The 12,465-nt window shown below is 38.9% G+C and overlaps 1 protein-coding gene across 4 annotated transcripts in view; it reads right to left on the minus strand.

Moving 5' to 3' along the window:
* LOC134882709 (kazrin-like) overlaps positions 1-12,465 on the minus strand; it is a 98,193-nt gene that overhangs the window by 65,123 nt on the left and 20,605 nt on the right. For all 4 annotated transcript variants that reach the window (XR_010168187.1, XM_063910594.1, XM_063910593.1 and 1 more), the window contains exon 3: positions 9,810-9,967. Coding sequence is in view for 3 of the 4 variants with exons in the window: in XM_063910594.1 (XP_063766664.1) it covers positions 9,810-9,967 (158 nt within the window). In the remaining variant the exon portion in view is untranslated. The remainder of the gene's footprint in view (positions 1-9,809; positions 9,968-12,465) is intronic.

Consider the following 12,465-nt stretch of genomic DNA (forward strand, 5'->3'; position numbering starts at 1 on the left):
CAGTTTTTGTAAGTTTAACACAGTTTTAATCAAAAAGTAGAGGAAGCTGGAAGACTAAATGAAGCAGTGATTTTAGCCATTTAGAGCTCCTAAAATTTCCCACTGGAGATCCATTTTCAAAATAGCTCCAAATCAAACCTTTTGCTTTCTTCTAATTGTAAACGAGCAGAACTGGTTTCAGCTAGACACAATGGAAACCTGCTGAGTCTCATTTTGCAGGAACCTCATACATTTTTTGGAACACTTAAAGAAATATTGTAATAAAAATGTTTAATGTGGAGACTCAAAAGAATGCCTTAAGGCTGAATCCAAGAATTGAACATCTTAAACTTCTGATGACCTACACAGTGCATGAAGTCGGATCCTAGAAGATCAAAATATGTAGGTCCTAATTTTGTTTCATTCATCTTTAAATGATAACATTAAATGTGAATTTAGACCTCAAACCTGACTACGAAGTTCATTTACAATCGATGACAGAAATGTCGAGTATCACCTTGCCTCCAAAGAACAATTAAAGCCTCTTTTTAAAAGCACCTGCCTGACAATTTATGTCAGGGTTGCGATAGGACAAGTACCACATTAAAATATCTTCTGCAGAGTTCATTAAAATACCATCTGCTCAACAAAAAAATAGCAAAGATTCATGACGGAGCAGATTGCTCTCCAAGGAATTGTTTCAAAAAAAGTTTAGATACAGTAATCTGGCAACAGCTATGAATGATTATGCATGCTGATGAGCTTTCAGCTGAGATCCCTGGAAACATGTTCTCACTGAAGCAGTCAAACTGCAATAAGCGGAGCATCCAGGCACAGCAAAGTGCTGCAAACAGCCGGCATCACACGCTTACAAATTCATACATGAAGAACCGAGAGAGAGCGTAAGAGGATTCAGAACAGGAGTCGAGGAGAGCAACCGTAATCCTGAATACTAACAAGGCTGGAAAAACCAGAATAGCACATTAAGAATATGATTCATTAGTGCACGAGAAGACAAGCACAGCACAATCACAACCACTGATTCCATTTGAAATAATAGGCTTATAGAAATGTACCGAAATTAGCTTTTTCTATTATGAGCATTTGTGTTTGACATTTTTATCCTATTTCCTGCATTTACACTTTGCCATGTTTCCTCAGTAAATATTTCAAATTGATTATTTGTGGCCTTTTATGCATTTAGCATGACCTGTTGTTCTGAGAAAGTGATGAGATGATGCGGAAGAGTGCTAATATAAGAGCAACACGGTACATTGACCCTGTGTATAAGAATTACAAATGATATACAGAATAATGCATCCAGAGTACCAAGTTAACATACTGAAAAGATCCCAGTATGAGAGACCAAAGTGGAATCCTCACTGCTTCAAATATTGGCACAAGTTGAGCTTTTTTAAGCTGTGACTGTGGGGTCTCTAAGCTCAGGGATATGTGTAGGCTTTGCTGGCTGACTGTTCAGCGCTGAATTCATTGTGTTCATAGAGTAACTTAATTATGTACAATCACTCTCACGTTTACTCACAGATGTATTGCATTCAGAGCAGAAGAAACTATTTTTTGCACGCCATATGCAATCCTTTATGAATGAAATGACGTATGGGCCTCAGGACTTTTTTTTAATAAAGTAATAAAGTATACATTTTTGATCAATTGTGCCTTATAACTGTTCCCTCCATAGCTGATATTCCTTATATGTCAAACTGCTATAGAAACATGCTTTAGAAATACTTTGATAATAATAATTAGACTGCTAAAACTCTAAATACTGTTTCAAAATAATAAATGATGAAAGCTATAAATAAACACAACAATACTCGATAAACAAAACTCTAGCAGAAGGGAAACCATTTTAGGGATTTGGAAGACAAACAATGGGGGATGACTGACAACGAGCACAGAGAGTTTTCCTATGACCACCTGGTGGCGTACTCTTCACAGGGCAGCCCGACTGCGTCACTGTGTGTGGACCCATGAGTCAGGTTTAATGAGGCTAATCCTGAGCACCAGAGCTGAGCTGTGGTGATCCATAGCACCCTGCACCTCCTGAGCCTGATTTACATGGCGGGATTACAACCAGATAGCCTCTCTGGGTAATTGCATTAGTCGAGATTACAAAACTAGATTACAAGATTGTGTGGCGGTAGACCGGGAACCCTGTGTGAGTTCATAAACCAATTGATGTGATTTTAATGTTTTCTTTCTGTGTATCAAGTGTTAAATTACAGTATTTATGTAGTAAAATCACCACGCGAGAGAAAATAAAGATCAACATCAAGTCTCAAACTTGTGTAAACATAAAAATATGTTTTTAACTTTAATGAACAATTCAACATGGCAACTGTTACTTTTACCTTTAAGTCGAACAACATGTACAAAAAAGGGTCTCTTCTCTTAAGAGGATCTCTTATTCCTAGAATATTAATATATATGTATATTAATGATTGATGCTATTACTTTCAGAACAATTTTCTCATATTCATTATACTTCTTCTTTAACAACAATATGATCAAATGGATTTTAGAAATGTGATAACTACAGTATATAGAGAATATTGAAAGGAAAACTACAGGTGGATTAAGATGGTTATCAAATCAGATTTCAATCTTAATACGCATTTAAATATAGAATTGTAAGTTAAAACTGATCAGTCACATGGCCTTAATGTGAATACAAAAGGTTGCGATATCTTTGATTTTTCCTACATTAATGAACATGTTTTTAGAATGTTTTAGAAAAAGTAGAAGAATGAAAGCCCCCATATTATAACGACTTAAAGATGTAGTCACAACTATAAACTACAATTTATTATGAAAACTCACAAGCATTTCACAGCAAAAAATAAAAGGAAAAGAGAAAAACTAATAGAGTTTCGAGAAAGGGTAAGGGTCAGTGGCGAACTGAAGGTTAGAAGGAAAAAGTGTGTATGGGTTTAAAAGGAGAATGTGTGTGTGGAGCAGCTCTGGGCCAGATGCCCGCCTGGCCCGACTCCTCAGAGTGATTGCTTCTGGCAGACTATCAGATAGAGGGGGGAGTCATTTATATTTCCTGCACCACCCCACAAGCTGTGGAGGCAGGGAGCATTTAAATCTCTTCTAAGGTCAACAGGGAACTCAATGGCTTTGATAACAAGTATCCCATCTTTGATTCCACGCTTTCCTCATCTTTGCAGAAATTCAGCCTCTGATGAGGGGCTGAGCAAAAACGTTTCAAAGTAAACAAGACAACAGCGCAGAGCAGGCTCATGTGACATGTTTGAGATAAGGAAAACAAAAGGCTTGCCAATGTCACTGCATGTCACATTCATGTCCCTACTCATGTCTGCTGCGTACACAGAGGCAGATTTTTCTCTCATGAATTATTTACGTTTCAGTCCTTTGGAGGCAACTCTAGCAGCAGCACTACAAGGAATATCACCTAAGGCCGAATGCTAAATAATGGACTAATATATCGGTTTTACTTCCCGTGAATGAGTCAAAACAGAATAATCTTGAATGTGGGTTCACATATCTTCAGTGAAAATCTCTCCAGGAACTCTGGGCATTCTGTGCTTGGCAGAGAAAGTCACAGGAGGGCACGTAGACACCTCGGCACGGACCCTCACTATCCTGCGTAAGAAAGCCAATCCTAGACACTTATCCACATCAGACAGACACAAACAAACCCTCGACAAAAGGGCTCGAAAGAGCACAAACAGGCTGTCAATCAAGAGGAGATTGACAGGGAGAGGGGCTTTTTTATATCACCTAAACTCCCTCTGAAATTGAGGTGAACACCTTTGTTCCGCAGGGAGATGCGTGTAGTGATCCGGATCAGCTTTGTGACAGTACTGGAGGTTTCCATAGAAACATGCACGCCCCGAACACGGCAGACTTAAACATCCTGAACCGCATCAACAGATGGTTTCTGCAGAGGCTGAAGAATGATGACGTCTCACAATCTGGCAAGCACCATTTCATCTGAGTGAGGCCATATTTTATCTTTAAAATATCCACAGTGAAAGTGTGATGCCTCCTTTATTTACAGAAATACCATTTATTTGATTGGATGAAAGATAATGCGGCAAGGGTATAATCATGAGGTCTTGGTGGTCCAGCTGTCTAGCAACATTTGGAAAACAATCTCATTTGTCATATCAGGAAATATGAATCTGCAGTCATTGTGTCATGTGACATTTGCCTCACCCTCAGCTTTGACAGACATGTTTTAAAATCTCTGCAGTTAGATATGGCCAGTAACGGTTTGAATCTTTTTTTTGATTACCTGGGGTTTCTGAGGGTAGAACTGATTCTAGATCATAAGAAACTGCAGTTGTTGAAAAAAGAGCAATCCCAGCTCTTTGAAGTCCAGCCCACTTCAGCTCCCGATGCAACACAAAGGATCTAGCATTAAAATAGATGCAAAGGATTAGGGCTGGACTGATTTCCATACAATAGGGTAAAACAAAAAAAATGAGGCATGAGATGAAAGCTTTGGTTTCTTTCTGTTCAAACACCCAGAGATAGTTACAGAACAAAGACAGCTGCACATAAAGAGGATTTCATAAACGATAACCTTCCATTCCTGCAGGCACTGAGACTCAAAATGGCTGAATATAAATAACAAAAATCATACCTCGATTTTAGGATGGGGCTGCAGTTTTACTGCAATCCCTGGCCCACCTTTGTCTTCTCCATCCCGCAGTGTCAGATAGATTATTAGCTTTTATGCACCAGATCCCAACAGATCTATTTCTCACTTAGAACTGCAGCACCACCCATATACCTCTGGATCACTAATCTAGCCTCCAAATCTATTTTACTTTTGAGCTCCTTTAATTCTTCTTGGTCAATAATGAATTAAGGTATACCTGCCAACATTGTAATTGAAATGACTTAACTGGCAGGTCACTGCTCTGCCACAATCAGATACGATGTCTGAAACTGTTCAGGTTTTGTTTCTTCTTAAACGCTGCTTAGCTGTCTTTTATACCCAGAGACTGAAAATTATGCCTCTTTGAGGCTGCAAAGTAGAAGAAGAAGATAAGCTGTCAGGTGAAACGCACATTGCAATGCTGAGTGTGTATGTATAAATTATAAATGCAAATATAAATAACAACGTGGGTTCACTTGACTTAAACTATGAAAATGAAAGCCTTCAGTTAATGATGATAACAAGACGTCAATTATTACTGTTCATATTATGCATTTTTAAACCATATTTGTAAAACTTTCCCAGAGCCTACAAAAGCATTGCCAGGGAGGGAACACTAATGTGTGTGTGCAGCAGGAAGTACAATACCGAAGCAAAGCTGAAAGCAGAAACATTGCTGCCTCCCTGGTAGGGCTGCGTACCGGTAGTGAAACTTGAAATCAGAGCCATCTTTGATTTGAGATCCTCTCGCCACAGTCTCACGAGACATTGCGAGAGCTTGGCTGATCCAGCGTTCTGTTCTGTCCAGCAGTGGCTCAGTCAGTAGGGGCTTGGACTAGGAATCGTAGGGTCGCCGGTTCAAGTCCCCGAACAGACTTGAAATATGGAAAGTGGACTGATACTTGGAGAGGTCCCAGTTCACCATGCCCTGCTGTGGTGCCCTTGAGCAAGGCACCGGACACCTCCAATCCCCCCTCCCTATTGCTCCCCAGGCGCTGCATAGCTGCCCACTGCTCCTAGTACTAGGTTGGGTTAAATGCAGAGGACAAATTTTACTGTGTGTGCTCTGCTGTGTGCATGTATGTGACAAATAAAGAGGGTTTCATCCGAATTCTATCTATCTGATTGGTCAAAAAGACTCAAAAGCAGGTTAGTCATACTACGATACAGCGATACTGACAAGTTGTCAGTTTATTAATGTTTCTGTCATCATTGAAGAAGTTCAGAAGAACACATGTTAATTTGTCAAATTGTTCAGGTACAGGTACCGGTACAGAGGTTTAGTGTACCTGGTGTTACGTTTAGGTACGCAGCCCTACTCCCTGGACATCTTCAAATCCTCACCAAATCCCAAAACTCACCACTTCACCATAGCCTCTGACCATCTCAGTCCCCCGTTCTTCTACCACAACTGCCATTATTTTGTTTTTTCATTTTATTTTTCTATTTCTTTTATTTGCCCTTTTTTGTTTATTTGTTTTTTGTCTGTCCTCACAATATGGAAAGCGACCTTGGGTACCTAGAAAGGCGCTATAAAATGTTTAATTATTATTATTTTCCTAGTTTATGCACAGGGCACGATATTGTTATTAAAGTGAATGGCCGACATTTTGGAGTCTAGTATCCAGTTCTAATAAAACATCTCTAAGGAATCTCCTTTGAGATATTTTTGTTCATTACAAAATATTACAGCCATCCATTTGGTAGAGGAACCGCTGGTAGCACTAGATGTAGGATCAGGGGGGTCACCAGATATTTTTAGTTATAAATTCATCCAATATTTGTTCAGATGTTTTAACTATTTATTTAAAGTCAGAGCTTATTTAAGAGTATTCATCCTACCCTGGGAGAGTAGATCAGCTCACAACAAAAGCACAGTTATTTCTCTTCAGTTTTAAAGAACTATGATGAGCAATGTCTCCCCTGTCAAGCCATCACCTGGCCTGCATTGTGGCCCCCGCTGACTCCTCGACCAAAGTAGCTAATGCAATGCAGCGTTCCACTACATCAATTCACAGCTTCTACACCCTCTGAAATGCATTTGATTAGTCACCAGAGCACAGCAATGGGGACATAAATAATTCATCTGTGCAAATGACAAATGAGGCAATCAATTCAGGGACAACATTCAAAGAGAAACTATTCAAATCCCCTCTAAATTAATTTTCTGTATTTTTGTGGTCGTTTACTTGAAACTCTAATGCTGAATTCCTCAGATGATGTTTTAATCCTGATTTCCACAAACTACACCATTTTTTTTCAGAAAATGTTTTTGATTTAAATACATAACACGCTATATTGCCTTTGATCGTTTTCTCAGACCAGCAGATCAAGTCTCATCACTCTGACAGCGGCACTAAAGACTGGACAGAGCCTGAACAGCACATTTTGAAACAGGACATTAAAGAAAAAAAGAACATAATAATAATAGTACATTTTATTTTAGGCACCTTTCATGAAACCCAAGGACACCGTACAATGTGTTAAATATGCCAGGAGGCAACAGAACATGATAAAAACACAAAGGGGAAATCATAAGGAGGTCTGGTATAATTTCATATTCCACCCGACAGCAGATACACCCTCCATTAATGCAAAACCCCTTTGGATGAGCTGAGCTTCTTTATGTGGGATGGGATCACACTTTACTCTGACCTGTGAGTCAGAAAATGAAGAAATCTGATGCATAATCTGGCCATAATAATTTTGTTTGTACGTTTTAGCCTGAGTGGTGATAGTGAGCTTGACAGCTCAATCGGAGAGAAGGTGAACTAGGTACAAAGACAAGTGTCGTAAAGTAGTAACACATCCAAATCTAGTATTAACTACAATGACTGCATATAAATCACTTCAAAAAGTATTGTGTCTAGTTAACTTTAGCTTCCAAAATTTACAAGCAAAGTTCAGTTAAAAATAACAAAACACTTTTAACCTGTATCCATACCAACAAGAAAAGGCTACATTTATTTGTGCTTGGTGCTGAAAATGTACAATTAACATTCTGTTGAGATACTGAAAGAAGTTAGAGTTGAAGTGGAAGTTGAATTATAATTACTGAAAGAGGTTGAAATGGTATTTGATGGAAGGTCTAAAAGAAGCAGAAATGTCGGCCTAAGTGTTTGAGTGCTGAGTGAAGTAGAAACAACAAGTTCTTTAAATTAAAAGACAAAACAGGTTGTTTCTGTGTGCCCTCACAAATGCAGGTTACAGATACAGAATAGATTTCTGACGCCCTTCTCAGGAGGACAACATTCATTCCCAGGTCTTCCAATATGATTAAAAATGAGGGCAAACACTGACACGTAAAAATGTGACAGCACTATAGTTAATGAAAAAAAAGTACTTTGTTACGGTTAGGGAAATAGCATAAACACATGGTGGTAGTTTTTGCTTTGAATTAGACATTTTAAGATTGTTAAAACAGCAAAATGTTTACATATAACTGTTTAGGGATAACCATTATTTAGCTACTAGTTATCTCCTCAACAGGCAACTATAACCTTAACTACCACCATGGAGGTATGATACAATGTTTGGAAACGCACTCATGTAGTAGAAAACAACACAAAATCCATATTGGAAAAAGCTGCCGAATCTATGAGACTCTGTGGAGCACGCAGGATATCAAGCAGCAAACATATTGCTATAGCAACTGTCAGTCATATGTTCGCAGAGACACAGGCCCCCACCGGACATAAGCCTCCATCTTTCCCTCCTTCAAAGACACACACTTGAATAACATACTAAGGTGGTGAATGTACCGTCTGACACAAACAAGGCCCACAGGCAGAGAACTCTGTCATGCTGACGTGTCGAGTGCTTCACTTAACTTTGAACAACGGGCAAACTTTTTTTTTTTCTAGTACGACTTCTCGGGGAGATAATCGACACTCTATCCGCGGTGGAGGTTCCCTCTCATCCATAACCTCAAAATGCTGTGTTCCTGACTGAACAGGAAAAAACGGACTGCAGGCTAACAATCTTTCACTCCAGCCTACATACGACTGGGCTGAGGTGAAAGCAATGCCCTTTTGCTGCATTACCTTCCCTTTAATCAATGACACCACATCAGAGAAAATATCTCCAGAAAAAGGCGGGGGGACTACGTATTCATCATGCATGTCCGCGATGTTGCTAATAGATGACCTAAATGCATCACTGTGGCAAAAATCATCTGACATTTATCAAGATGTAGAAGGAATATAAATATAACGAAAAATGAAAGCAAAACTCTAAACATGAATTATCATCTCATATGGAGCAGACCAGAGAGAGGAATAGATCTGAATATGTATTTTTAAAGAAAAATAAAAAGACACATGCTTCAATCAACTACATTCACGTTATTGGACAGAAACAAGTCTCACACTGATGACAGGATTGACTGAGGAAAACGATTTGTTCACTTGTTCTTAAAATTACTGATGAGAACGCCAAAGTTTGCCTAGTGTTGAAGGTGCTTTTCACCTAGTGTTGAAGAGGGATCCACATGCTGTGTATTCAGCCGTGTCGCTACATCTTTGTTTTATTATGAGAGAGAAACTATAATATACATTATATTTGATGTTTTTAGGTTTTGGATTAAACATTTGTGAACATAGTGGTATCAGTTATAAATGAGTAGGCCTATAGTTGAACACTTAAGGACAAGAGTCACATTTTCTTTTGTACTAAACGCATAATGGTGATTTAGGACATAAGATCTGAACCATGAAACATGTTGATTTTTAGAGAATCAATAATAGGAATGGTTGGTTAATATTGATGTCTCAAAATGTACTAGCGCTGTCCCAAAAACTTGGGAAAAACAGCCAAGATTGACTTTATAACTAATATCTAATCCAATTATTTCAGTGTTATACAGAAAACGTTTTCGGGAAATATTTATTACTTTTTCCTGTAGACCATGAAGGTCTGAAGATTTGATTATGAAAGTGGGTTTTCTATTTGACATTTTGTGGTTTACTCTGGCTCAAATGAGGGTGGTTTGTAATCCCACAAGAGTTTGGCAAACTTGTGAGCATGGCAAAATAATACAAGATTCAGTTTTGTTTGTTGGCCAAAGGTTGACATAGTAACTGAAAAGTTATAAACGAAACACTAGTTCAGACAGCACTGAGCAATCAGAATGACTTGCTTCTAAATTTCTGTAAAAAGAAATAGCGGGCATAGGCTGTACCTGAGCATCCATTAGCAGGTGCCTCATCAGAGTCATGGACTTCCTCAAGGTGTCCCTCTCTCCCGGGATGAAGGACTCGTCCTCATGAGCCAGGCTGCAAGGTCTGGTCACCATGAACTGAGCAATCTGGTCGTTCAGGCTGTTGAGAGACTGCACCGCTGCAATAGAGGAGAAAGACAGTTATATAACAGAAAAAACACAGTAATGACAGTCAATCTATTTTTTCCTCTACTGCCATGCATGCAGAGGAGCTCCAAAGTTTGCTTCCTTTCTCTAGCGGGACTTCATCAGCAGCCTCAGTGGAGCAGCCTTCATTGTTCTCCTCCTCAGAATAATCCCTCTTTTGGACATTGGGCATCATTAGGCTCAATCCATTACCAAGACACAGTAACTCGGACTAATTCATCATATAATCCATTTTGGTATGGAGAGAGTCCCAGTGGTAAGGTCTATTGTGTTGGGTTTGTTCAGTCAGAGGCTACAGCTACACAATGAGGAGCTCAGAAGTCTATTTGGTCACAGCCTGTTGGTAATCACTAATACTAAAATTAAAACAAGCCATCAGGGGGGATAAAAGTGCTTTTTGTTAGAGATGTAGAAACAAATAGAGTAACTAACATACATAAGAGAATTACTGGTAATGCTGCAGCTTTCCGTTTTTAGATTATTTACTAGATTTTCTTTTCAATTAAAAACAAGCAGCTGTCTGATAGTTATAATAACTCAACTCAGTACATAGCAACAGAGATGTTTATAATAAATATTTTTAGATCCACAATTGATTGATTGACTGAATAAAACCTCCATGTATGCATTGTTAACTCCCTGAGAGCATGATCCCTACTGCAGAAGTGGCTTGCTTACAGATAGGTGTGAGGAGAAGTAGTTACATGCAGGTAGATTTTATATATATATATATTTCTTCAGTTGTTGATGGTATAAATCAGGAAATGAAACCATCAAATCCTACCGATTGTGCAACAAAAATCAGCAGATGTTTGGCAGGTTTGTGTTCTCTGTATTATTGTTGTTTTAGTACACCAAATGTGCCAACATAAGTGACAAAAGGGATAGCGTGTTTGAAAGTGGACACTTGCTTCAAGTCAAGCATCACTCTGTTTCTCTCTCACAACTAGACACTAAGAGGCTAAGAGGTCAATTTGAGGCGAGAGTGACGGAGAGCGCGAGGCAATGTGACTCACTGACATCATTCAAGGTCGGCATTTCAGCAGAATTATCCAAGATTTATGGCCATATCTTTCAGCACCTCTCTTGAACCACAGCGGCATGCAGAAAGAGGCATGTTTACGAGCAAACTGGGCCCCGCAGGCAGCGCGGCATACATCAAATCAAGGCAAGTTGTGTCGAGGGGGGGAAATAAAATGTTTACAATGGAAGGATGCCGATTGGATTGTAATTTTCGCATTCAACATTTACAAGGTGTACCTCTCTGCCCCCAAAGACGACCAAACACAGGTAATGGCACGCTGCAGCTTCTGGAAATGACACGCTGTCAAACTGAGAGAACAGACACACCTCCTCTCATATCTGCTCCACTTTCAATTTGTATTGAATGCATTTTGTCACACACTGTGATACATCATGGAGGACGCAAGTAGGTTTCTATGATAAAAAAATACTTTGAGTGCCCCTGAATGTGTCAACATACACCACAATCAAAATTCAACAGCTGCAGCACCAAAGGTATAAAGTACAGAAGTGACCAAGTGATGCTTAATTTGTTGAACCATTTACAAAAACTGATTGCTTTTCACTCGTGAAATTACAACTAATGCTCAAACACCAGGCTGTTGACATGACAACACTACCGTATGTACGTGTATTAATATTCTTCTAGTAGAGCAAGCGAGATGAGGTGTCAGCACTGAGATGATTCTCTGCTGAGCATATGTATATATACTATGGTTTCACATCGCTGATCACATCACACAGAGTATTCAAAATGGCCGTTCGAAGCTGACCTTATTTGAACTGGAAGGAAGAGAAGATATTGGGGAGGAAATTTAATGAGATAAAATCATGAATTATTGACAAATTCATTGGTTCATTGGTTCATCTTGGTTGATTTATGCCAATCTTCCATTCATTCTTTCTCTACAGGACATATAAATAAGCACTGTTGTATAAAGTGTCTCTATCACCGAGTCTTTCATTGATTTCCCAAAATGTTTCATGATTTTAATTATTTCTAAAACCTTCCCTGATGTATGAAAAATATCTTCTTCATCAGGTTCATATCTCTTTTTCTTTATCTTTTATGTAAAATGTAGAATACTTTAAATCAGAGGGATATTGTGTTTTTGTGAAGCAGCCTCCCACACACAGGTGGCCCAGTGCTGCTGGTGACTGTGAGATGTGGACAGCTCATTACAATCTTCACCCACAGGAGCAAAACAGCATCAACAATGAACTCTAATGAGGCATGTTGTGGTTATTGTCAGACTCCACAGTAAGGAGAATATAATGTACATATAAAAAATGAACAAACAGCTCACTCAAAATGCAATCCCTCCTTTGGGAAAAATATCAGTTCCAGTTTTTGTATATTATTGTTGTTAATTTGCGAGATCGTTCAAAATATGAACAAGGGAGGGTTTATGTTTATATTCAGATGCAGCAGAATAGAGTCAAATAT

The sequence above is a fragment of the Eleginops maclovinus genome, chromosome 20, assembly GCF_036324505.1.
Source record: "Eleginops maclovinus isolate JMC-PN-2008 ecotype Puerto Natales chromosome 20, JC_Emac_rtc_rv5, whole genome shotgun sequence".
NCBI lineage: Eukaryota > Metazoa > Chordata > Actinopteri > Perciformes > Eleginopidae > Eleginops > Eleginops maclovinus.